The 27192-nt window shown below is 38.4% G+C and overlaps 1 protein-coding gene and 1 non-coding gene across 3 annotated transcripts; both read right to left on the bottom strand.

Annotated features, from left to right (window-relative positions):
* Positions 1 to 524: 524 nt before the first annotated feature.
* On the bottom strand, positions 525 to 27178 carry LOC112854547 (mitochondrial import inner membrane translocase subunit Tim23). Of its 2 annotated transcripts, none has more exons than XM_025918057.2 (7): positions 26926 to 27178; positions 24619 to 24677; positions 17232 to 17325; positions 16592 to 16676; positions 13689 to 13747; positions 11813 to 11923; positions 525 to 1005 (listed from the first exon to the last, which is right to left on the bottom strand). In XM_025918057.2, exons 1-7 carry the CDS (start codon positions 27029 to 27031, stop codon positions 890 to 892), a joined length of 630 nt encoding a protein of 209 aa, XP_025773842.1. In that variant the 5' UTR covers positions 27032 to 27178; the 3' UTR covers positions 525 to 889. The 2 variants fall into 2 exon arrangements, with proteins under 2 accessions (XP_025773842.1, XP_086536423.1); XM_086680297.1 differs by lacking the exon at positions 26926 to 27178 and adding an exon at positions 26085 to 26380.
* On the bottom strand, positions 14457 to 14660 carry LOC112854901 (small nucleolar RNA SNORA74). Its single transcript, XR_003222982.1, has one exon. It is a non-coding gene; the product is annotated as a small nucleolar RNA SNORA74 (small nucleolar RNA).
* Positions 27179 to 27192: the final 14 nt, after the last annotated feature.

Here is a 27192-nt window from a genome sequence, read left to right as displayed (position 1 = left end):
TTAGCTTTCCCAAGGCTTCCTTAAACCCTTGTAGCTCTTGTCTATTTCCTCTAATTATCTGTTTCTAATTACCTAAGGAGAGGAGTTAATGAGTAAAGAATTAAGCATGAATGTTGGACAGACTATTCTACTCATTAGATCTCAAGTATCTTGAGGTTGAGTGTCAGTTGTATGGCAGAATAATTGTAACCTAGCTGTTAATGGTGCCAAGTAGCCCTTCATTTCAACACAACCATGAAAATTTGTTGGGCCTAGTGGGGGCAGACAGAAATGCTTTTAAGAGTCACTTTTCACTTTATGCCCAGAAAAATGTTTTTATTTTTTAAAAATGTTTATTTCCAGAGAGAAAGGGAGAGAATCCCAAGCAGGCTCTGCAGTGTCAGCACACAGCCTGTCATGGGGCTCAATCCCATAAAATTATTACCTGAGCTGGAACCAAGAGTTGGATGCTTAACCAACTGAGCCACCCAGGTCCCCCCAGAAAAATGTTTTAAATGGAGACACCCACTGTGTTTACAGTGGAGTTATGACTTTAGTTCTGTTTTCACCTTTTATTGGGAATACAAGGGAACATTACAGTTTCAGATCATTAAATAAACAAATGCGGTGATATACTATCGACAACCATCACGACGTGAATTCTGTGAGTAAGTAGTTTTCCAGTTCCAGAGAAAGGGAGAACCACATTACTCAGCCACCAGAGGGTTTTGGCTTCAGCTTGGGCTGGAAAGAGTGCCAGTCCCGGTCAACCAACCATGATCTTCGCCACAGCAAACTGGTATCTCCAATTTTTCAAACTAATTGTAGGAAGAAAGAGTAACTCCAGACTGACCTATAAATTGATCTGGATTGCTACTAAAGTGTCCTCCATTCACAAGTTGGCAAATCTTCAGAGTGACTGTTGGAGCAAGGAGCCTTTCATGTGCTCCCAGTTATTATATAGTGCGTAGAGGCTGGTAAGCGTCAGTCCTGCTAGCCCACCTCGTGCTGCCCCTCGAAAACCACCTGGGAAAGGAAAAGAAAACAAAAACAAAACAGCCTTGTATTACACAGTGTCCTAGCAGCAAAGGATTAAATAATGTTATCATGAAATTGAGGCACACGATTTGTTTATATGTAAATATTCCATCTCAAACAGAAGTCCTAAAGTTAATACAAGAAACCAAGACAGGTTCAAGAGAAACATCCCTAAATCACCAGTTTAATACATACACTGTATTCTCATTCACAACCATTTTTTCTTTTAATTTTACAATTTGTAGCTAAGATCATGAGCATTAATAATTTGATTTTTCTCAATCTCACTTGTTCCCACACTTCAGACAAGATCTCATGCATATTATTGAAGTCCCAAACAAAGCAATAATTTCCCGTTAGTCATATTGTTTAGAACCCACAAGCCCCACCAATTGATTTACAGCTATAATATAAACAAGGTGACACCCTCTTTGGAAACAGTATTAACATTACCTTTGGACTCTGGACAGGTCCTCTGTTAACTTTGAAGACTCAAGAAGTGGTGATAAGATGGCTATAATCAAGCTTTGAGTTAGGTACTGACACCCCCACCCCCCTCCTCCATTCCTACACTGACATATCTGACAATGTACAATTAATGAGCAATAAGGCACCGAGGAGCATTATACTTACTGAAAAACCCAAGGATTAGACTTTGAACTGTTTTTGCTTAACAAAACAATTTTTTTCATGTGAAAAAAGATTAGCAATATGGATTACACTTGAAATGCAAAAACAAAAACGTTTTCATCAGTTACCTGAAAACAGTCCCCAAGTCTAGTAAGAGGACTAGGGGCACCGAAATAAGCTTTTAAGAAATAACTTGATGTTCTATGGTTTTACAAACAAGTTGATACCATAAATGTCAGGAAGCCCACATTGTACCAATGGAGTATTCATTTTAAGTCCTGTGTTAGGAAGGCAAAGGTGGAACGGAGCTGTGGTCCTGTGATTACCTTCCTAGAGGCCCTATGGGTACAAACCAGTAAATTCTGTGAAATCCAGTGATGTTGCTGAGTTAGAACACTTCAGACCAAGCATTCCTGCAATGAATGTCCTGCCAGATGGCTTCAGCCGATAGATTAAAGGGCCACTCCCTTCAGGATCCTCTCTAGTCTGAAGATGTCTGATAGCTGACCTGTGTAGGCTTCCAACATGAAGTGCCCTAATTATCTCTCTTAAACAGACAGAAGCTGCAGGCATCATCTATAAACAGCTGTCAAATACGGCGGGGGTGGGGGGGTGGGGGTGGGGAGGAGAGGTCAGAAACAATTAAAAAAAAAAAATTAAATGGGAGCTCTCTCCTTGAATCCCACATCATCTCTTGCTATGTTTAGACTAAGTATGGCAGTTGGATTTTGCACCTGTATTCAATGCAGCTGGAAAATTATAAATGTAATATACACTCAACCTGCTAACTCAAAAACAATCTACCCAGTTTAATAAAAATCTACTTCATGTCTTTGACTAGTAAGTCAACAAAAAGTTCTAGGGGCTGAAAGTAAACTATAATTAGATCAAATGACTAAAATGAGGAAAATAAACTATGAAGCACAGGAGAATAAATGATATTTGCAACAGCATCAGTATGGCTCAGTTATTAAATCTAAACTTTGTGTGTAATGAGGATTCTTTCAAGCAGGTTATATAGTACTCCATTCTGAGTCGACACAAAAGAAAGGTGGTCTCACTGCTGTTTATTAGCAGAAAAATGATGCAGGGCAGATAACTGAAAGCACAATGATTTTGCAGATGTTTTCCTGGGACTAAACATTGAAAACTCCCCTAGATCTTTAGTTGATTACAGATCCACCGGGCTCTGAACTCTGCCCACTGGTTTGGAAATAGCTGTAAACTGTTCCTTATGGTTGGTCCTTTGCTTTGAGTGTCCTAATTTCTACTTTTGAAAGGATTTTCACATTAGTTCTTAGCTATCAAATAAAGAGCCTCCCTGGGCAGAGGCACTAGGGGTAACATAATGAAACTGTGAACTACAAGACTAAGACCTTAGGGACATCAGTGGCACATTAAGTGTCTCTTATGATCCCCCAGAAAGCTTTCTACTTTCTGACCAAAATGAAACTTAAACAAGTCACTTTAAAAAAATTTTTTTAAATGTTTATTCATTTTTGAGAGACAGCACGAGCTGGGGAGAGGCAGAAAGGGAGACACGGAATCTGAAGCAGGCTCCAGCCTCTGAGCTGTTAGCACAGAGCCTGATGCGGGGCTCAAACTCACGAACTATGAGATCATGACCTGAGCCAAAGTCCAACACTGAATCGACTGAGCCACCCAGGCGCCCCAAAATGTCACTTCTTTGAAGGCTAGAAAAAAGTTATTTCCACCAAGTAGACGCTAAACATAGGCAGTGTTTGACTTACTAAGCACAGCTAATTCTGATTCAAGGATAGCCTCTTACCACATACCAAGCCATGTTTTAGTTTTAACTTTCTATTAATTCCAGTGTTTTCCAACTGGTTGTGGAGGGCCTTGCCTTTAGGCTTTCTGTAACCAACTTTTGCCCAACTAAGCACAGGAAGTTGATTAGCAAATATTCTTGCTTTGAGCAAGAAGGCCAACGGTCAATGTCTATAAAGCAAAACAAATGTGAGCCAGGTGTTTCAGTTTTACCTTCTACCTTTTTGGTCCTTACACAACTCTTCCAGAAAGGACAAATATTATCTCTTTTAAACATAGGAAAATAAGGCCCAGAATACTTAAGTACCTTGTTTGTGGGGTATAGAGCTGGATAGTGTAGAGCTAACATACTGAACTGACAATTACTTTAGAGCAGGGATCAGAATATTTTTCTTACAGTGGCCAGAAAGTACATATTTTAGGCTTTCAGGGCCCAAAGGCTATTATGTAGATACTTATATAACCACTTAAAATGTAACTACAGTCAACCCTTAACAATGCGTGGGGTTAGGGATGTGACCCCCCCCCACTGCACAGTCAAAAATCCAAGTACAATTTCTGACTCCTCCCAAAACTTAACTACTAATGCCTGCTGTTGACTGGAAGCCTTACTGAGAACGTAAACAGTTGATCAGTAAGTATTTTATATGTTATGTGAATTATGTATTACAATCTTACAATAAAGCAAGCTAGAGAAAAGAATGTTACTAAGAAAATCTCAAGACAAAACACATTTATAGTACTGTGCTGATCAAAGAAAACTTTGTGCAGTTCAACCTCATGGAGTTCAAACGTCAACCATATTTAAAAACATGTTCTTAGCCTCAAGACAGTGAACAGATAGGGATTTGGCCAGCAGGTGTTCTTGGCCCCTGCTTTAGAGGAACTGCCTTACTTACACACTGTCATGGCTATTAAATACTTTCCAAAATTTTATTGAATTTATTTTAAAAATTGAGATAAAGCATATGTAAAAGTTACCATTTTAATAGTATAGTTCAGTAGCACTAGGTTTTCTGGGATTGTTGTGCTATCATCACCCCATCCATCTCCAAAGAACTGTTTCCATGTTGCAAAACTGAAACTCTGTACCCACTGAACAGTGTCTCCCCACTCCACCCTTGTAATCTAATGCCTAATTTTTATTTATTATTTAAATTTTTTTTAAGTGTTTGTTTATTTTTAAGGAGGACAGAGCATGAGTAGGGGAGGGGCAGAGAGAGAGAGGGAGACACAGAATTTGAAGCAGGCTCCAGGCTCTGAGCTGTCAGCACAAAGCTGGAGATAGGACTCGCACTCATCAACCATGAGATCATGACCTGAGCCAAAGTCGGATGCTTAACCAACTGAGCGACCCAGGCGCCCCAAATACCTCATTTTTATTATGTTGATAAAGGTCTTTGCTCACTTTCACTTTTTATTAAAGTAGTCCATATAAACAATTTAAAAAGTGCTAAAAGATTTTAGTGATACACAACAATGTGGCACACTCACCATCCTCACCCTAATTTCTATTTCCAAAGGCAACTACTTTCATTCTCTGCTCTTTATCTTGTTTCTAAAAAACGTAACTATCTTGCTAGTTCTTGATTTTTCAATCTTACTTTTTGCCTATTGACTTCCTACCAGGAAAACTGTGTTAAGCCTTCTAAGAATGGTATAAAATGTGCTTATGGTAGGAGGTAAGTCACTTACTTTCTATAGGTGATTTCATTTACGAGTCTATGAAGGGAATACTGGTTGCTCTCGTATTATAGACAAATTCAGACAAGTTACTCTCTTGGTGTAGCTGTTTAGTGACCTAGTGCTGGTCAAGTCAAACCCATTCGACGCCAAAGCCCACTGTCTTTTTCACCATACTGAATCGCCTCCAAGACAGATTAAAAAGAAAAAAGAAAAAAAAAAAAAAAAGAAATCCGGACTTCAAGCTGTATTACAAAGCTGTAATCATCAAGACAGTATGGTACTGGCACAAGAACAGATACTCAGATCAATGGAACAGAATACAGAACCCAGAAATGGACCCACAAACGTATTGTCAACTAATCTTTGACAAAGCAGGAAAGAATATCCACTGGAATAAAGAGTCTCTTCAGCAAGTGGTGCTGGGAAAACTGGACTGCGACATGCAGAAGAATGAACCTGGACCCACTGTCTTACACCAGACACAAAAATAAACTCAAAATGGATGAAAGACCTAAATGTAAGACAGGAAGCCATCAAAATCCTCCAGGAGAAAGCAGGCAAAAACCTCTTTGACCTCAGCCGCAGCAACTTCTTATTCAACACGTTCTCCGGCGGCAAGGGAAACAAAAGGAAAAATAAACTATTGGGACCTCATCAAAATAAAAATTTTCTGCACAATGAAGCAAACAATCAGGAAAACTATAAGGCAACCAATGGAATGGGAGAAGATTTTTGCAAAGAAGATAAAGGGTTAGTATCCAAAATCTATAAAGAACTTATCAAACTCAACATTCAAAAAGCAAATAATCCAGTGAAGAGATGGGCAAAAGACATGAATAGACACTTCTCCAATGAAGACATCCAGATGGCCAACCGACACATGAAAAAATGCTCAATGTTATTCATCATCAGGGAAATACAAATCAAAACCACAAAGAGATACCACCTCACACCTGTCAGAATGGCTAACATGAACAACTCAGGCAACAGCAGATGTTGGTGAGGATGTGGAGAAAGAGGATCTCTTTTGCACTGCTGGTGGGAATGCAAACTGGTGCAGCTGCTCTGGAAAACAGTATGGAGGTTCCTCAAAAAATTAAAAATAGAACTACCCTATGACCCAGCAATTGCACTACTAGGTATTTATCCAAGGGATACAGGGATGCTGTTTCGAAGAGGCACATGCACCCCAATGTTTATAGCAGCACTATCAACAATAGCCAAAGTATGGAGAGAGCCCAAATGTTCATCGATGGATGAACAGATAAAGAAAATGTGGTGTGTATATATATATGTGTATATATATGTACACATATATGTGTATATATACGTACACACACACACACATATATATATAAAATGAAGTATTACTCAGCAATGAAAAAGAATGAAATCGTGCCACTTGCAACTACATGAATGGATCTAGAGGGTATTATGCTAAGTGAAATTAGGGAAAGACAAATATCGTATGACTTCACTCATATGAGGACTTTAAGATACAAAACAAGATGAACACAAGGGAAGGGAAGCAAAAATAATAAACAGGGAGGGGGACAAAAAGATAAGAGACTCTTAAATATGGAGAAGAAACAGAGGGTTATTGGAGGGGTTGTGGAGGGGAGGATGGCCTAATGGGTAAGGGGCATTAAAAAAATCTACTCCTGAAATCACTGTTGTACTATATGCTAACTAACTTGGATGCAAATTAAAAAAATAAATACAAATTAAAAAAAAAAAACCCAAAACTAAATAAAGTTCAATCACCGCCCCCTCCCCCCCAAAAAAAGGAAATCTATTGAAAGAGGTATTAACAATTGAACTGGGCCTTATGGATGGATTGGATTTCAAATTTACGTATTTGGTCATATAACATACACAAGAACAGTGTGGGAGAAAAGTCTGAAAATGGGAGAGGATTAGAGCAAGGAAGGCTAGGATGAGAAATTTAAATTTAGGCTGAAACACAGTGTGTCATCATCAAAGGTTTTTGAAAAGTGATTACTAGAATTAGAACCACACTGGAAGATAAACCAGAAATAGTGAATAGATAAGACAGACTGAAGGCAGAAGCCCAAAGTCAAAATGGCTAATGAAAAATACTGTTACAGAAGTTCAGCCTTGTGAGAAAAGGCAACTCAGGTGCTAGGTAGTGAACTGCACAAATGATGAAGTGAAGGGACACGGAAGAGAAGGGCAGAAACCAAAGGTGACTCGGAACACTAGAACAGACGTTTCCGGCCTATTTTTTTTCTTTGCTTTGTTAGAGTGGAAGCAGTACGTGTGACTGTCACAGCAGAGCAGCTGACGTTCGGGCTTTCCTCAGGACCACCTCCACCCCACTGGTGCCTTCCTAGCAACCCAGGTTCTTCCATGTAAGCATTCAATTATCTCTGCTGTTTTTGCCTCCCCATATTACTGTCCTCTTAGGATGATTTTTCCCACCAGATTCTTCATCTTTTTGGTTGCTTTCCTGTGGTGGTTATGGTGGTCCAGACCCCTTTTTTGTGTGTATGCCTTAGTATGCTGTAGGATAAATTGCTGAGCAAAGATCTACAAATTTAAAATATTAATAATTAATGTCAACTGCTTGCTTACCTCTGTCAATATTAGGTGTCACTTCCCCTCTGGTAAACATCAGTTACCTATCATCACTTTTTAAAAGATACTTGGTGAAAAATATTATCTTAATGGTTTATTTTGCTTTACCCTGGTTGCCTGTAAGATTTAGTGACTTCTATTGTTTAGTGGTGATTTGTATTTTTCCCTGTTCTGTCAATCCTTACTCCATTTTTTAATTGGATTGTTGGTTTAAGTGATCTGTCGAAATGTTTTATATATTACAGCCCTATGCCTGTAATATATGTTACATCTGTCTTAATTTACTGGAAGAATACTGCTGCCAGTAACAGAAATAAAGAATCATCAAAAAAGTATGGTTAGCATATACAGTTTAATTCTGAAGGCCTGGAACCTATTGATAAATAGTACCTTTTAACAATAATAAGCCCTACATTTACTTATTATGATGAAATGGATTTGTAGGTCTTTTTAACTTTTATTTAGTTTGCTTTTCTAAGATGACTTTTTTTTTTTCAAAGTTTATTTATTTTTGGGACAGAGAGAGACAGAGCATGAACGGGGGAGGGGCAGAGAGAGAGGGAGACACAGAATCGGAAACAGGCTCCAGGCTCTGAGCCATCAGCCCAGAGCCTGACGCGGGGCTCGAACTCACGGACCGCGAGATCGCGACCTGGTTGAAGTCGGACGCTTAACCGACTGCGCCACCCAGGCGCCCCTAAGATGACTTTCTTATGGAAGGCATAGAATGAAAAGGTCAGGGGCTTTTTGTGAGGGGAAAGGGGGGACCCATATCTTTTGGTTGCTGATGCCTTGTTTCTGAAGATTAGTGACCAGGCCTTTTAAACATTAGTGCTAAGCTTATGAACAAGAGCAAAACTACAGCTGTTCTTGTTCTGATAGAATACTGTTTATTACTAAACAGATTTTCACATGCCACAGAAAATCTAATGACCCTCTGAATACCCTCTGAAAAATATTTAAACTCATTAAACACTGGATTTAAACTAAAATCATCCCATCAGAAATATTCCTTTAAATTAGCCTCCTTTTGTTCTGACAGCTACCCATTTTCTCATGTATTTTTCCCCATGATTTTTCTTTCCACGAAAGTAGCTCCAAATCTAAGCTGAGTTATACTACTTTAATTTCAAACTTCCTCTTTTTTAATTTCCATTGTTGAAGAGTTGGAAATATTTTTGGTCAGCAGGAATTAGCCATTCCCTAAATGTAAACCTGTGTCTTTAACAGTTTGGCTGGTTCTAGACCAAAAGAGTGTCTCACCCCTTTTCTAAATCCCTGAATCTAGAAGCTGAAGTTGTATTCGTATTCCTACCACACAAAATTCCTAATTCTGTGCTCTGTCTTAGGTTTATTTTAAACCAGAAATCAATGAAAGATACTGCTCTGCTTTTGTATACTGATTCTGATGTGCTGAGCTAAATTTAAATTGTTCGGCCAGGAAACTATGAGCTAACGTTGGAATTCTGGGTCAGATACTTCATCTATGTTTCACAATTGCAATGGAAAATGAAATCTACATGTCACCTGACCTAGAATCAATTTGTTTTTGCTTTTTTTCTTCTGAGCCAGGAACTTTCTCTTTCATAATTTAAGCTGAAGGTGCCCACCCTGTGTTATAAATGCTATGACTGCAAGGAAGTCCCGGACACAGATAGCTAGGCTCCCATGTCTTTCGATATCAAGAATTCAGCCTTTTCTATCTTTTAAATATGCATAATATGTCTTAAGATGGTAATTCAGTACATTCTTATATTCAGGGATGCCCTCAGCAGAGGAAATGCCACAGCGGCTTACCCTGAGTAAGAAGTCAGGGACTAGTGGTACTGAGGTAGAATTTCAGTGCCCATCAACTGGTGTAACAGCAGCTCCCACTCAACCCCGGCCATTTGCCAACACAAATAATGTAAGCTTGGTATCTTCCATTTATTCAAAAGAAGCTGGAATTCCATATTTTTATGTGAAATTGGTTTCTCAAATATTAATTTGAGCTTTTGTAAGCATAGTTTGGGCCAAGTAAACTCTTGCTGAGTGAAAGTTTTAAATTATTTTGTCTGACCCTAAAGATTTTCAATGTGAAGTATTTTTACATTTTTTAAATTACTCTAATATCTAAATATTTTAAAGTTTATTTATTTTGAGAGAGAGCAAGCAAGCACATGCACATGAGTGGGGGACAGAGAGAGAGGGAGGGAGAATCCCTAGCAAGCTCTGCACTACCAGCATGAAGCCTGACGTGGGTCTTGAATCCATGAACTGTGAGATCATGACCTGAGCCAAAATCAAGAGTCGGACACTCAACTGACTGAGCCACCCAGATGCCCCAGTATTTTTAACATGATTTTTCTATGTCAAGGTAACATCTTCATGGACATAAAAGGTATGTAATGTCTTAATCCACCTGGGAGCTCTGTTTACATGAGTACATACACACAAGTAAGAAGTACTGTGAGCTCTTAGGGATAAAATTCCAAATGTGATCCATTTTCTTTCTTTTCTTTTTTTATAAATTTTTTTTTTTTTAACGTTTATTTTTGAGAGAGAAAGAGAGAGAGAGCATGAACGGCAGAGGGTCAGAGAGAGAGGGAGACACAGAATCTGAAACAGGCTCCAGGCTCTGAGCTGTCAGCACAGAGACCGACGCGGGGCTCGAACTCACGGACTGCGAGATCATGACCTGAGCCGAAGTTGGTCGCCCAAACGACTGAGCCACCCAGGCGCCCCAAATGTGATCCATTTTCAATACAGAAAAAACCTCTTACTCTCAGATATATCAGGAAATCTTGGATTTCATAACCCTGTTGAGACTTCTCTTTCTAGCAAAAATGGCTACCTGAAATTTTGATCGAGGAATTTCTAAAAAGAATTAGCTCAGTTAATCAAGTGTCTAATGTCTAAAAAATCAAACAAAAGTAATTTTCAGAGGCATGAGTATAAGTAGCTTAATTAAGCCATTTAAAGCAGAAATGTGATAAAAAAAATTTGGGCCCATCACTAGTTAGGACCTTTTGAAAGAGGTCCTCTTAATACTGTGCTTATCTATAAAACTGGGGTGTGATGATTATCAGTTCAGTTTTAAATAAAATAAGTCCTATATATATATATCTCAACTTTTACTTTTTTGAGAGAGACTGAGCATGTGTGAGCAGCGGGCGGGGGGGGTGCGGGGGGGGGGGGCAGCGGGAGCGTTGGGGGCGGCAGAGGATCTGAAGCAGGCTCTGTGCTGACAGCAGTGAGTCTGATGTGAGGCTCAAACTCACTGACTGTGAGATCACGACCTAAACCAAAGCTGGAGGCTCAACCGAGTCACCGGGGCACTTCTTAATAAGTTATATTAAGTGCTTATAACTGGGGGTATAACGCAGTGAATGCTAATTTCTTTTCCATCTTAGAGAAGGATTTGATTTTGATCTTCACTCAGGTCATTTTGATTCAACTCTTAGGGTTCTATTTTTTCAAAATCGAATGGCTCACCTATGTTCATAGGAGCATTATTCATAGTAGTCAAAGATGGAAGCAATCCAAGTATCCACTGACTGATGAATGGATAAAGAAAATGTGGTATATATGTAAAACAGAGTATTATTCATCTTTGAAAAAGAAGGAAATTCTGAAACATGCTATAACATGGATGAACCTCGATATTATGCCAAAAGAAATAAGCCAGTCACAAGAAGACAAATGCAGTTATTATTATTCCTTACATGAAATACCTAAAATACTCAGAGTTGAAATTCATAGTTAGAAAGCAGAATGGTAGTTGCCAAGGGCTAAAGGATGGGGAAAATGATGTTGGATACAGAGTTTCAGTTTTGCAAGATGAAGAAAAGTTCTGGAGTTAGATGAAGGTAATGCTCCATGACAACGTAAATATACTTAACATTAGTAAACTTACACTTAAAGATGGTTCAGATGGCCAATTTTATGTTTCGTGTACTTTATCAAAATAAAAAAACAAAAACAAAACCCCAAACACCCATGAGGTTTTACAGAACACTCCATTACACTGCAAAAAATGAATCTGTGGATACTTCATTTTCAAAGCATACTTCAAAGTGTATTCAGAGATAGCTCGTCATTCAACAGTACCTACCTGTACATTTATACAACATGCCTGTCATGGTTCCAGCTGCTACTGTGTTAAGGTCATCTTCTGCACCTCGTGTTTTCTCAATGATGACACCAAATGCACTATAGAGCAAAGCTACAGGGGAAATGGACTGATTACTAATAAAAAAGTTTTTGAAAGTCAGTAAAGCAATTATATTTAGATAAATCTATCTTACAGACATTCTATAAGCATTCAAAGATATAAAAGAATGGTCACTAGAACAGTATTTGTAACAGCAAAAGCTTGTAAATAAAATGCCCATCAAAGCGGATAGACCCAGAAAGGGACTTTCCATATAATGGAATAATACATACTCTAAACAAAAAGTAGGAAAAACTATATTCATTAGCCTGTAAAGCGGGCACATGTGTGTACAACTCAGGATATACAAAGACAATTTCTGAAGAGCTTCAGAAGAAACACCAATAGTAGTTAATTATAAAAAGTTCCATTTTTCTTGGAATCTCAGGAAAAATATTTAAAATTTTCACTTATATTTTATTCTTAATAGCTATACTTTGAATTTAGAAACAAAAACACATGCATTTCTATTCTAAGAGAAATGTTAACTTAGAAAAAAATTGAGGTTTGGTTCTGGCACAGGCAAAAACTGTAACACTAGCTTTATTTAGTTTTAACAAGATGCTCCCCAAAACTATCTATCTCTTGTACCTGTAAAGATTCCTACTAATCCTTTTCCTTACCTTTCTCGAAACTATGCTTTATTTGACCCTTCAATGTTACACCAAACTCAGCCTTACAACCCTTCTGTTGTGGTATTCTTATATTTCTATAAAGGCTCTTCTTACCCTTTCAACTTATTTAATTGAAACTGAACTTCTATTACATCAGAAACATACAAAGCAACTGGCCATCCCAGTTTTCCTAGGACTGAGACTTGCCTGCAATGCTAAAACTAAGAAAGTCCTTGGGCAGAGCAGGATGGCTTTTCACTCTGGAGATATATAAGCAACCAAACAGGAACAAAGGAGGGTGACTGTGTATGGGGTGGGGGCAAAGAGGACATGAGTAGCATATGGAGGCAATAATTTACTAGGATCTCAAATGTCAATCTGACCTTACAGTGTGAAAATGTACTGCTTCCAAATCCCACAACAAAGCTAGGCTATTATTCTTTCACAACAGATGCTTTTTCTATTTTTTCAATGAGATACCTAAAATTTCCCTTACTTAATCTGCCACAATTAAAAGATTTTCAGACTTTCAACCAAGTTACAAAGAAATTTTTGGTTCTTAGAGCATAAGTACCACTGGTACATTTATTATATGCTATGAATAATCAAGAGAGTCAAATATTCATAAATAGTATAATATGAAAGCATTTGGTCCTAAATCCTACTAAATTACCCCTTGCTCAGAACTGCAAATGTTTTCATTATCTACAAAGGCCCTATAACACCTCTGAAAATTCAGTCTGGGAAACCTACTTAGGTAAACAGAATGCTGAATAGGCTATTAGGAAAACATAGCAAAAGGGTTGCATTAATCTGTATCTTACTACAGGGCCTTGAACCTTTCTTAACATACAAAGGCATTTGACTTGGACCTCAATTATGTGGACTCCATATCTACCTAAAACATGGGTTGGTATCTTGCTTGGACAGGAGAGTATATAATATCTAAAAAGACTTAAAACACTGAAAAATGGTATTAGCATCTGGAATTATTGTTATGTTGTTCATGGTCTTTTCCTAAGTATTACCTACATTACTCATCAGAGTAGATTCAAATACAATTTTTAATATCCTAGGGCCAGAATTTTGGCAGGTCAAATTGTTCATGATACATATATATCCTTTGCATTAATGATTTATTATTAAGTGAGATCTCTACTTACCCAGAGAACCTAGAGTATTAGCCCAAAGTGCCCCTTGCCTAGTCACCATGTTCAAAATCCTACCAGGGCAGAAAGAGAAAGAATCTGTACTTAGAATCATTATTTCTCTAGCACTTTGAAAAACCATAATTGTAGCTATTTACAACGTATAAACCCAACACTCAGGTATTCTTAATTTTATTTTTTTAAAAAACGTTTATTTATTTATTTTGAGAGAGGGAGAGAAGTACATCTGTGCGAGTGGAGGAGGGGCAGAGAGGGAGAGAGCAAAGGGCCTCAATCTCATGAACCATGAGATCATTACTTGAAAAGGAAATCAAGAGTTGGATGCTTAACCAACTGAGCCACCCAGGTGTCCCCAGGGTTTTCTTAATTTTAAAAGATACCTTAATACTTCCTTAGAATTTAGTAAGGCTGGCTTTTACTTTATACAAATATAAATGAAGGTTAAACTTCCAACTTTTTTGGGCAATAAGGAAAATTATTATTATTAAAAATAAATACAAATCAAATATAGAAAGGCTTTGAATGATAGCCTAGAATGTATTTTATAGAGAAGTTTACAGTAATTGATCTACATTAAAAAAAGAAAAAGACCATTCTAATGGATAATCTAGCTTACAATTAAATTTTTTTGGAGGAAGAATATACTCAAGATATTAAATAGAATCAAAGCGTGGACTGTTACAGAATACAGCAGAATTACAGGGAAGTATTCAAAGAGAAGGAAAAAACCATCTAATTAGAATATGTGGAGAAAGCACATGCTGTGTCTGCTCCCAGACTAGAACTAAGCGGCCCAAGTGAACGCTTAGCACACTCTCAAGGAAGCACAGTTCTGCCTCACACCAGTGCCAGGCGCCACCAGAACAGTGACAGAGGCAACTGGAGGAAAAAGACAGGACTTTCCTCTCCCAGCAGTGTAACACCATCACAGGAATGGTTCTATCCGGACAGCTGACTACTGCTGGAAATTATGAAATTATAATAACAAAGAATGAAAAAACTCATTTAATGGAGTTAAATAACTCATTTAAATTAATGCCCAATAACAAAAATTTGTATTATCTCTAAAGGCTGTTTAACACTGCAAATTGGTGAAATTCTTTGGTATGCAATTTGGGCAATATATCTCCACTTACTGGGCCCTTACCAACTTTAATCACCTCTTAATAACCCTTAAAGGCAGAAGGTAGAAAAAAATTTACCTAAGACCAAAAAATAGTATATAATGGAACTAGACTCTGAAGCTATGTAGATCTGTCTGGACCCAAACCCTGTCCTTTCAATTTTTACAGGCTGTCTCCTATTTTAAATGTTTGTTTAGTTTTGAGAGCAAGAGTGCACAAGGAAGGGGCAGAGTACCTGAGGCAGGGCCTGAACTCAGGAACCATGAGATCCTGACCTGAATCAAGGTCGGAGGTTTAATCCTGAGGCTGTCTCCTATTTTAAATGCTTCCTACCCAGGAATATCAGAGTGGTTATATAAAAAGTAATACAGAAGATTTAAAAAATCTGATCTAAAAATTGCAAATGTGACTCTCTCCCTACACCCCCTGCCCAAACAATACTGTCACTGTTTTAAGAGACAAAGGTTATCTTTTCTAGGAGAACTTCACCTTCAAATTGGTATTTAAAAAACTTTTTTTAACATTTATTCATTATTGAGAGGCAGAGACAGAGACAGAGCACGAGCATGGGAGGGGCAGAGAGAGGGGGAGACATAGAATCTGAAGCAGGCTCCAGGCTCTGAGCAAGCGGTCAGCACAGAGCCTGATGCAGGGCTCGAACCCGCAAACTGTGAGATCATGACCAGAGCCAAAGTCGGACACCTAACCAACTAAGCCACCCAGGTGCCGCATCTTCAAATTGGTATTTAATGGTATGTTAGGGATTTGCTTCAAAGTAATATGGGAGGGGAGAATGAGATGGTGCATAACTGGTCCCAATCCTGGTTGGTTGACTGTTGAGAAGAGGTTATGGTTCATGGGTCTTCACTGTACTACTGTTTATTTCTGTACATTTTCAAAATTCTCCATAACACAAAAAAGTAAAAAAAAAAAAAAATTATTGGAGTAAGGGACAAATATTAATATAAATGTAAAAATATACAAGGATCTGGCCTAGTAAAGCAAGATCCATAGTAACAGGAATATGAAAAACTTGACAAGCCTTCAGGATTCCCAAGGTCTAATTCTAGCACACCTGCTGCCATCTGCTGGCTAAACAACATATAAAGAAGATAAAGCTTAATGTGTCCTGAACCAAGACCATGAGCCATCAAATACATACTGTGTGACTCCACTCATATATTATTTAGGGAATATCTACATGGACTGGTCACGTTTATATTTTAGGCAGGGTGAAGATGTACTACTTTCCATTTTCCACAAACTTCAATTTCCTGAGAATATTCAGAAACTACCACTAAGTTTTACGAATTTCATGATAACTTTGCGTTAGCCCTCCATTTCAGAAATTGAGAGTAAAACCAATAAAAAGTTCAACTGGAATGAGAGCAGATCCAGCAATCACTCTTACGTGCTTATTTACTATCATGTCCTATGGTTCTGCAGGCCCTCGAACTATCCAAATAATGTACTAGCAATTCAACAACCTGAAAAGCATGTTATATAGAACTGCAGAATGAAAAAGGTGTAGAAGTTAGGATAGGGTAGCACCAGCTAATTGAGGGACACTGACTCAAAAATCACTCCTTTAAAAACCTTAGTCTCAGTAACTTGATTCCTTAGTTTCTTTTATTTTCAGTAAGAAAATAAAAAAATTGATCAAAACATATGTCAATACTCTAAACATGTGTCATCTCAAGACTGTGTTCATCAAGCCAACAAAGTAGTTTAATATTCAAATATCACTACATTAGATGATTACATAAGACTTACTGTACGTTTCTTGGTTTGGACCAGGGCATATTCTGGGTTTCCTTCAATCCTAGCCGTAGACCGTTCACTGCTCCAAATGCAGCCCCTAGTAAATCACAGTAACAATTCATCCAAATAATGCAGCTTTGTATTAAAAAACAACTGCACTTCTGATTCTTTTTTACTTTTTAATAGGCAAAGATAAACAAAAATAATGATTATTTATTGTTATTATTTTTAAAGATCTTATTTTTAAGTAATCTCTACACCCAATGTGGGGCTCGAACTTACAACCTCAAGATCAAGAGTCACATGCTCTACTGACTGAACCAGCCAGGTGCCCCTAAATAATGATTCTTTAAAACCCTGAAACCAATATTTGAACTGCTTTGGATTTTAAGCACTTTTAAAAAGATGAGAGAGACAGCAAGTGTGCAATTAGGGGAGAGGGGCAGAGGGAGAGAGAGAATCTTAAGCAGATTCCAGGCTCAGCACAGAGTCCAATGCAGGGCTCAATCTCATGATCCTGGGATCATGACCTGAGCCCAAATCAAGAGTCAGATGCTCAACTGACTCAGCCACCCAGTCGCCCCGGATTTTAAGCATTTCTGACTATGTGGATTGAGGACACTGAAGAAAAAAAAAAAATTATCATACCCACCTGTCATGCAACATCCTCCAATGGTAAAGAATGCCAGTTCAAATCTACCCCGGGTTTTATTAGCTCCAGTCGGTAAAATAAACTCATCTGTATCCTAAAAAGGTAATAATGAAAACTGAGTTGAGCTCCCCTCAAGACCCAGTACTTGCAAAATGTTTCCTCATTTGTCAAAGTAGTTTTTCACAAAAAGTAAACCTTTAAATTAGCTAAAACCCAACTATACTTAGTCAAACCAAAATAAAACTTTGTGCAATAGCAACCCCTATATCAAAGTGGAATGAAATATACAACATATACAATTATACTCATTAGTTCTTAGGAGGCTTTCTCATTTGGAACTTAGTTTCTCAATGTAAGTCTGACAGATTGTAATCAATTTAATTTACCTTACTTAATGATGAATATGAAGTAACAGTGCTAGAGAGTTTAGGAAGCACAGCTCTAGAGAAAGGGAAACTGAAAGGTATGACAAGTCACAGGTTACTGGATTGAAATAAACCAGTGTGGAAAAAGAGAGCAACTCTCATTCTGTAGCTACTATTTATCAAGCACAATTTACCATGTGTAAAACCAAATGAAATAAGAGAAAGGGCAGAAACTATAAAAGCACAAAAGTTTGGATCAGTTATGCAAGGGCAAAATTACCTTCCTAATAAATAATTCCTTTTTTATTTATATTTATACATTAAATGTTTGTTTATTTTTGAAATAATAAAGCAAGGGAGGGGCAGAGAACCCGATGTGGGGCTCAAACCCACGAACCATGAGATCATGAACTGAGCTGAAGTCATGTTTAACCAACTGAGACACCCAGGCACCCTTAATTCTCCTTTGTTTTTAAGTTTTCTTTTTTACATATTTTGAAAGAAAGAGAAATGCACGTGTACAAGCGGAGTGGGGGGGGGGGGGGGGACAGAGAATGAGTATGAGTGGGAGAGAGAAAATTCCAAGCGGGCTCTGCACTGTCCGCATAGAGCGCGAAGCAGGGCTCAATCCCACAAACTGTGAGATCATGACCTGAGCTGAAACCAACAGTGGGACACTTAACTGATGGAGACACCCAGGTGCCCCTTAATAAATAATTTTTAACTCTTTGGGGGAGCATATATTCTTTTGATAATCTTTGAAAGCCATCGTCTCTCTTTCCAGTAAATGCATACACAAACTTGATACGAATGCTGAGTCACCCAAAAATCCTAAGTTGAAAATGGTACTGTAAGAGTATATGATTGATTCTATAATATACTCTTAAAATTTTTTTTAAGGTTTATTTTGAGAGAAGGAGGGAGAGAGGGAGAGGGAGAGGGAGAGGGAGGGGGGGAGAGGGAGAGAGAGAGAGAGAGAGAGAGAGAGAGAGAGAGAGAGAGAGAGAGAGAGAGAGACGGAATTCAAGTGGGAAATGGGCAGAGACAGAGGGAGACACAGAATCTGAAGCAGGCTCCAGGCTTTCAGCTGTCAGCAGAGCCTGACGTGGGGCTTGAACTCCCGAGCTGTGAGAATATGACCTGAAATGAAGTCAGATGCTTAACCAACTGAGCCACCCAGGCGCCCCATGATTCTATAATATACTCTTATAAAGAACACATTCAATACATAATTGTCAAACTTTCTATACAAAAATGGTTAAAACACTGCTGGCAACTTGCTAACAAGGAAACATGTTTTACCAAATATGGAACTTCAGTGAGCTACAGCTCTGCACTGGCTTTTTATTTCTGGCTTGTGCATATATTCTCAGCAAAAAATGCACAAATAAGCAAGCACAGCTACTCTCATCACACAAATGGTCTGGTGGGCAACAAACAAACTCTGAAAAGATCCTAGGTTATTACACAGTTTTGTGAATTTTGGGTGCTTCTTGACCTTTATATTAATGACTTAGTTTTAAATTGTGTTTCTGGAGGGGTGCCTGGGTGGCTCTGTCGGTTAAGCGCCTGACTCTTGGTTTTGGCTCAGATCATGATCTCATGGTTCATTAGTTCGAGCCCCATGTCGGGCTCTTCGCTGTCAGTGCAGAGCCTACTTGGGATTCTCTCTCTCTCCTTCTCTCTCTGACCCTCCCCGGCTCAGACTCTCTCTCTCTAAATAAGTAATTAAACTTAATAAATAAAAATAAAAATAAAAATAAGTTGTGCTTCTGGCTTGAGGTTTTTAGAAATGCCATGTGATTTAATGAGATACGTATTTCTTCAATCCAGAAATGGATCATGTATTACAAACAGGAAACTAAGAAAACGGTCAGGATGGACATTAATAAGCACAAGTGCATGTCATCTCCAACTCACTCTTTGCTAGGGTCAACTGGGATAAAAGTACTATGAGGATGAAGGCAAATGTACATCAATTCACACCCAGAGCCACCTGGAAACAATCTGATGCTTAATTGTCACCGGGGCTTATAATCTCAACTGTGTCATATAACAAAAATTTCCAAAGATATTTTGAGGGAGGGGACACTGGCCAAATTATATTAATCTCCATAAAATTAAGGCTTTTGGTTTCTATAAAAATAGGATTAACAGTTTATGATGTTATAGAAAAAAGACTTCTGCAAGCCAAATTTAAACTGCAAAAAATAACCACTTACCAAGGCTGGTCTCAAAGTATCTTTATACAATGTATGTAGGGAAGATACACTGAAAAGTTCAAGTTCAACTTGTGCTGCTGACAGGGTAGGACACTAGCACCACTAAAAGATCACCAATACCATTGTTTACTACCACAGAAAAGAAATCCAAGGATGGGCACCAGTGTACCTGATAAAATAGTCAGGTGGCTGAGATTATGTGAAATATTTATATTTCAACTGCATGTTAGAAATATTCAAATTCTTGTTTTTTGAAAAAATATTATTTATTATTTATTTTTGAGAGAGAGCGAGCGAGCGCGAACGGGGGAGAGGGAGAGAGAGGGAGACACCGAATCCAAAGCAGGCTCCAGGCTCTGAGCTGTTACCACAGAGCCAGACACAGGGCGCGAACCAATGAACTGTGAGATCATGATCTGAACCAAAGTTGGACGCTTAACTGACTGAGCCACGCAGGCATCCCCAAATTCTCCTTGTTTTTTTTTTTTTTTAACATTTATTTATTTTTCAGACAAAGAGAGACAGAGCATGAACGGGGGAGGGTCAGAGAGAGGGAGACACAGAATCTGAAACAGGCTCCAGGCTCTGAGCTGTCAGCCCAGAGCCCGACGCGGGGCTCGAACTCACAGCCCTCACGGACCGCGAGATCATGACCTGAGCTGAAGTCGGCCGCTTAACCGACTGCGCCACCCAGGCGCCCCAAATTCTCCTTGTTTATACTGGATGTTCATCTGGCCTAACAAAGAGGAAGACTATTTACTTAATATAATATTTAACGTATTGGCGAGGATGCAAAAGTGGTGACAACACAAATCAATAGTAAGAGAAACCACAAATGGTGCCTCAAATAAGAGCTGTTGCCAAAAATCAGTATATGGTGAGTTCACAAGTAGTACTTAACATGTCTGTCTTTCAAAAGTATGGAAAAATGTTCCACAAAATGCAACTTACTTAAGGTACAGTTTTTAAATTTAGGCTTTCCATGGTTTTTATAAAAACAGACAATGAGACGAGAAAACTTTTTCAATTCTGAAGTCCCTCTAACATTTGAATGGGAGATGTCACTACAAGTGTGAGTGATTAAGCAAGAATCACAATTTCTTTAAAATACAGAATCTTCTTTGCTGTCTAACCTTTTTGGCCCTGCCTAGCAATGCAGGGTCCCAATGTTACTGTATTTTTAAATGGAGCTACAGTATAACCTTTAAGCTTAAATCCAACATTTAAGCCAACTACATTTGATTAGTTTTGAAATTTTGAGTAAAATACTGACAGAGAGGTACTTTTGAAAGAAAAGCAATAAACCTACAGTGTAGATAATATTTGACAAACACTTCCAGCAAAAACAAACACATTTTAAACAAGCCCTAATCAACTTGCTTCTATTCAAAACACACTCAACAAGAGATGCCTGAGTGGCTCAGCTAAGCTTCTGACTTTGGCTCAGGTCATGATCTTGCGGTGAGTTCAAGCCCCATGTTGGGCTCTGGGCTGTCAGCTCAGAGCCTGGAGCCTGCTTCAGATTCTGTGTCTCCCTCTCTCTCTGCCCCTCCCCTGTTCGCATTCTGTCTCTCAAAAATAAACATTAAAAAAAAAACCCAACAAACACACTCAACAAGAAATGCAAAGGTCAAATATTTAGTGTTTCATCTTGAAACAAAAAGTCCTAACCATTACTCTTAAAACCCACCCAATTTATGGATATATAATTCATATACCATATAATTCACCTATTTAAAGTGTATAATTCAGTGGTTTTGAGTTTTTAGTATATTCACAATTGTACAACAAAGACTATAATCAGTTTCAGAGCATTTTCATTACCCCAAAAAGAACCCCATACCTGTTAGCAGTCATTCTCCATCTATCCCCTACCCTGGGCAGCCACTACTCAATTTGCTTTCAGTCTCTTTATATTTATCAGTAGTGGACGTTTCATATAAATAGAATCATACAATATGTGGTCTTTTATGACTGGCTTCTTTTATTTAGTAAGTTTACAAGGTTCACCCATGTTGTAGCAAGCATCATTACTTCATTCTTTTTTTATTGCTACAGAATATCTCCTTGCATGGAGATGCCACATTTTGTTTATCCATTCTTAACTTGGATATTTGGATTGTGTCTACTTCTTGCCTATTTAGAATAAAGGTGATATGAGCATTCATGTATAATTTGTTGTGTGGACATATGTTTTCAGTTCTCTTGGGTATATATCTATGAGTGGAATTACTGGGTCATACAGTAACCCTACTTTTAATATTTTGAGAAACTGTGAGACTATTTCCAAAGCAGCTAGTTCAATTTACACTTCCACCAGTAGTGCATGAAGGTCCAATTTCTCCACATCCTTACTAACATCAGTTATTGCCTGTGTTTCTAACTATAGCTATAGCAGGTGTGAAGTGGTATCTCACTTTGTTTTTGTGATCTGCATTTCTCTAGTAAGTGATATGGAACATGCTTCATGTGATTATTGAACATTTGTGTATCTTCTTGGAGAAATGTCTGTTCAGATCTTTTACCCACTTTTAAACTTCTTATAAATGAGTTTTAAGAGTTTTCTAAAAAATTACATATTCTTGATTTAAGTCCTTATCAAATATTAAATGATTTACAGTTATGTTCTTTCAGTTTGTGAACTGTCTTTTCCTTATTCTTAAGTGTGTAGTCTGGAGTAGAAAAGTTTTAAATTTTTATTAAAACCAATTTATCAGTTTTTTGTTTTTTGTTTTTTTTTTTATTTATTTTTGGGACAGAGAGAGACAGAGCATGAACGGGGGAGGGGCAGAGAGAGAGGGAGACACAGAATCGGACACAGGCTCCAGGCTCCGAGCCATCAGCCCAGAGCCTGACGCGGGGCTCGAACTCACGGACCGTGAGATCGTGACCTGGCTGAAGTGGGACGCTTAACCGACTGCGCCACCCAGGCGCCCCTATCAGTTGTTTTTAATAACTTATTCTTTTGGTGTCATGTCTAAGAAATCAATGCCTAATTTATTGTTTAGAAGTTTTTATTTATTTATTTTGAGAAAGCGCGTGCATGTGAGGGGCAGAGAGAGAGAGAGAGAGAGAGAGAGAATACCAAGCAGGCTCTGCGTTCAGCGAGGAGGCTGACATGGGGCTTGATCCAATTACCCTGAGATCATGACCTGAGCTGATATCAAGAGTTGGATGCTCAACAGACTGAGTCACCCAGGTGGCTCCAGTAATCGCTTTAAATATAAATGGATCAAACTCTGTAAACAAAGGTCATAAGATCAGCACAATGGATAAAAATACCATGATCCAACTACACTGAGGTTTACTTTAGTTCCAAAAACAAAGAGGTTCAAAGTGAAATGACAGAAAAAGATTATTCCATGCAAATAATAACCAAAAGAGAACAGGGTGAACATATGAGTATCAGAAAATATAGATTTTACATAATAATAAAAGGTCATAAAAATATTAAGAAGTTTCAATGCAGTAAAAAGATTAAATTCTAAACATATCTAGTAAGAGACCATTAAAATACATGAAATATAAAATGATGGAATTAAAGGTAGAAATAGAAATTTCTACACTAAGAACTGGAAACTTCAATAATCTATTTTCAATAATGGATAGCAAACATTATAACCAGACAGAAGGTAGTAAGAAAATAAGGACTTAACACAATAAATCAAACAGCAAACAGATCTAACAGACATATACAAAACACTCTGCCGAACAATAATAGCACAGATATACGTCTCAAGTGCATGTGGGACATCTTCCAAGATAGATCATGTAAGGACACAAATTAAGTTTCAAAAGATTTTAAAAGATATCATAGAGAGTATCCTCTCCAGCCACAACAGTAGGAGTTAGAAATCAGTAACAGAAAGAAAACTGAAAAATTTACAAATTCATGGAAATTAAATAACACACCCTTTACTTAAGAGATGAATAAAAAAGAAAACGACATATCAAAATTTATGAGATCCAGTGAAATGTAAAATGGTATAGCTGCAATTCCTCAGAAAATAATAAAATTTCCCCAAGATCCAGCGATTTTACATCTGGATATGTAACTAAAAGAATTAAAAGGAGAGTTAGGAAAAGACATTTGTACACATTAGTGTAATGTTCACATCAACAGTAGCTAAAATACAGAAGCCATCCAAGTGTCCAGGAACAGACGAATGGATAAGCAAAATGGAATATTATTCAATTAAATATTATCCAGCCTAAAAAAGGAGAAATTCTGACATAATAATATAGATGAAACTTGAGAACATTATGTTAAATGAAATAATCCAATCACAAAAGACAAATACAGTACGATTCCACTTATTTGAGGTACTTAGAGTATCAAAAACAGAAAGCAGAAGGGTAGTTTCCATGGGATGGGTGGGAGGGAGGGTGGAATGAAGTTATTTTTTTAACAGGCATAGTTTGTTTTACATGATGAAACGGGTTATGTATATGGTAGGTGGTAATTGTTGCCTAATCTTATAAATGCATTTGGTTAACATTGAACAGTACACTTAAAAATGGGTCAGATGGTAAAGTTTATGTTAGTATACTTTACAAATGTTTAAATAGGGAGAAAAAACACACCTTGAACCTCAAAAACCCTTTAAAGGGATAGTATCAGGGAGATGCAAGCCAAATCCCCAGAGTTTCAGAACAAAGAAAAAAGGTGGATGGAGACCAGAGTTGGTGCCTCCAGAAGTATGTATCGTAGATCTAGTTAGCGTAAGAAACTTTTTTTTTTAAACAGTAAGATAACACACCAAACTAGTAAATTCATAAAAGGACTAGTCTTAATCTTACCTGTACGAGATAACGTGGATCCACATTTAAATAAGGAGACAGAGGGTTCATACCAGTCACTAGAGAGAAAACAAAGCATATTGCAATGAAATTCTAAAAAGTTATTTCATTTAGTGTTAATTACACTGTTTCGTTTTCCAATTTTGATTTATAGGCTCACTTGAATATGAAAATTTCTCCTTTTCTATGCTCATCCTGTCTGACAGTTTTCAGGCTGCCTCCTCCTGAGGTCCTGAATACCAAACCATGCCTTACACTAGGAAAATGGTATGAGTTCAGGCTGTCATACCAAGAAGATATTGGCAATAATGTGGATTAAATAATCAAAGTAGCAGGAAGCATAGCCAAGGTCAATTATAAAGCTAATTTCTCTCTACTTTGCTACAAGGATGCTTGACATCTATACAAATTGCAAAATAAGACTGACAAGAGACCAATCAATTCCATGAGAAAAACAGTGCTTGGGTTATGTGCTGTATATAAATATTTTAAGGCAGTTCCTTCAGCAGTATTGACAGCCGCTGACACAGTAGATTTGCTGTGGCAGCGTAGAGGGTTCTCGGGTTATCACCATAGGCATGGGGGTCATAACAAAAGAAAATGGAAACTTACAGACAGCCACACTCGAATCCCACTAACTTTGATGACAGAAAAATATGTCAATCAGCTTTCTCATATTTTAAATTTAATCCTTGAATCCTGTGCACCTCAGTTGACTGCTCACAATCTATGAAATACTCAAGTCTTCTCATCAGTATGAATTCTATGTTCAATATCTTGAACTTCGTTACTTACCACCATCCTTATTGCTACCATCTTAGTCCAACCATTAAAGCTCACCTAGACTACTGTAACAATCTCCTACTTAAATGGACTCCTCACTTGCTCTAATCCCTTCAATTTACTTCCTATATAGCAACTAAAGTGATTTTTTTAAGAAAAGGAAATCAGCCTTAATGGCTTCCATTCACACTTGTAATCAAATCCAACCTTCCTACCACGGTTTACAAAACACTGCATTAGTGGTCATTCCTTGCCCTCCTCACCTCATTATCTCCTACTACTCCAACTCCCTTGCAACTCTATAGACACACTGGCCCATCATTTGTTCCTTAAACATGCCAACTTTGTTTTTTCTCAGGGCATTTGGACTATTTTCCCTTGTACACCTGCCTCACCTCCGATCTATACTATATTCAGGTCACAGCTCAAATGTCAACATCCTCTAGTTGCATTCTCTGACCCACTCTTAAATAGCATCCTGCTCCCATCACTATCTCATGACCCGGTTTTGATGGCTTTATGTACACTTATACATATAACTGAAATGTGTTTATTTGTGTTACTTGGCTCAGTTCACTGAACGCAGCAGTCATCTAACTGTTGGTAGTCCTCTATCCAGAAAAGTCGTTGGTTGATCCCAGGTGCTCAGTGAATGGTGTTCATCCCTCCATTTCTCAATTTACCTTCAAATCTTAATCAAATTAACGTAACAATGCTTGGTCACATTAAGGTAGTGCCCTCTGTGCTCCAAAACTCAGACCTCCGAAGACGTATGTGTAAAATGCGTTCCAGATTCAGTTTTGGGAAAGGTGACACTGGGCTCTTTTGTTCTTGAGCATAAAGTACCTGGAGAATCAGAACAAGTTCTGTTCATCCATTTGAACACCCACAAAGTCACAGACATCTGGAATACATATTCACAGGATTGAAAGGGCACAGGTAGGACATTCATGCTTCTACACTTTCGATCTTGCATATTTCCTTTCCTAAAATTCTTAACTTTTTTTCTTCAAGTCCGTAAGTGACTTTTAAAGCGCAGCTCGCTTCTCAGCTCCTCCCGCAGGCTCGACTCCCGTTTCTTTCTTGGCTATTCGCACTATTAAATGTTTTGCCCTGACGGCTACTGTGTGGTTTCGAAACACAGAACTTTGTGTTTGAAAAGTTATTTACAGACTCGTTGTTTGGAATGCATTTACTTGCAGAGCTGGGCTCTCCTCTTAATCTAGAGCCAAGCACACAGACCAACGCACAAGGAATGTGCGGGAGGAAAAATGAGGCACCGTGCTTGGATATAAAAAGAACATGCAACATCTCCTGAGTCCAGGTCACCCAAACGGAACTTCTCGGGGATCCGTGGCTCCAAAAACTGGTTCAATCTTGAAAGAGGCAGCGCAAACACACTAACCCCACCACTGGTACTAAGATTGTGAACGTCAGCCCCCAAAAAGGAACAGTACACGCTACACATCTGGCGGAGTCGCAAGAACCGCTGAGAAATGTTCACAACCTAGGCCCGATACTCACGCGGGACGCCGGCCAGATCCGCGTGCGAGTAACCTGCCCCACCGGCTCCGAAAAAGCCGGCCAACCCCCCTGTAGTTTTGTTCCCGCTTCCCCCGCCGCTCTCCATGATGTTGCAGCAAACCGCCCGTCTGCTCTTCCCCGCCACCTGAGGCTGGGTTCTTCTGCTGGGCCGTTGCTCCCCAGTCACAGCGGGGAGACCCGCGTTACCACTGCCTCCTTCACACGGTGACCTTCCGGGAGCCGGTACTCGCTAATCCTTGCACTTCC

The sequence above is a fragment of the Puma concolor genome, chromosome D2 (genome assembly GCF_028749965.1).
Source record: "Puma concolor isolate L17-30 chromosome D2, mPumCon1.1.hap2, whole genome shotgun sequence".
NCBI classification, from domain to species: Eukaryota; Metazoa; Chordata; class Mammalia; order Carnivora; family Felidae; genus Puma; species Puma concolor.
Note: the sequence above shows the minus strand (reverse complement) of the source record. Positions and strands in the feature narration are given on the sequence as shown.

Bases quoted from the DNA above. Each gene is read 5' to 3' on its own strand.
- LOC112854547 (XM_025918057.2), bottom strand. From the start codon at position 27,031: ATGGAGAGCGGCGGGGGAAGCGGGAACAAAACTACAGGGGGGTTGGCC. The intron at 24,678-26,925 runs GTGAGTATCGGG...TTTTCTCTCTAG, and splicing joins GGATCTGGCCGGCGTCCCGC to TGACTGGTATGAACCCTCTG. The intron at 1,006-11,812 runs GTAGGTACTGTT...TTCCTTTCCCAG, and splicing joins CATGTTGTATAAATGTACAG to GTGGTTTTCGAGGGGCAGCA.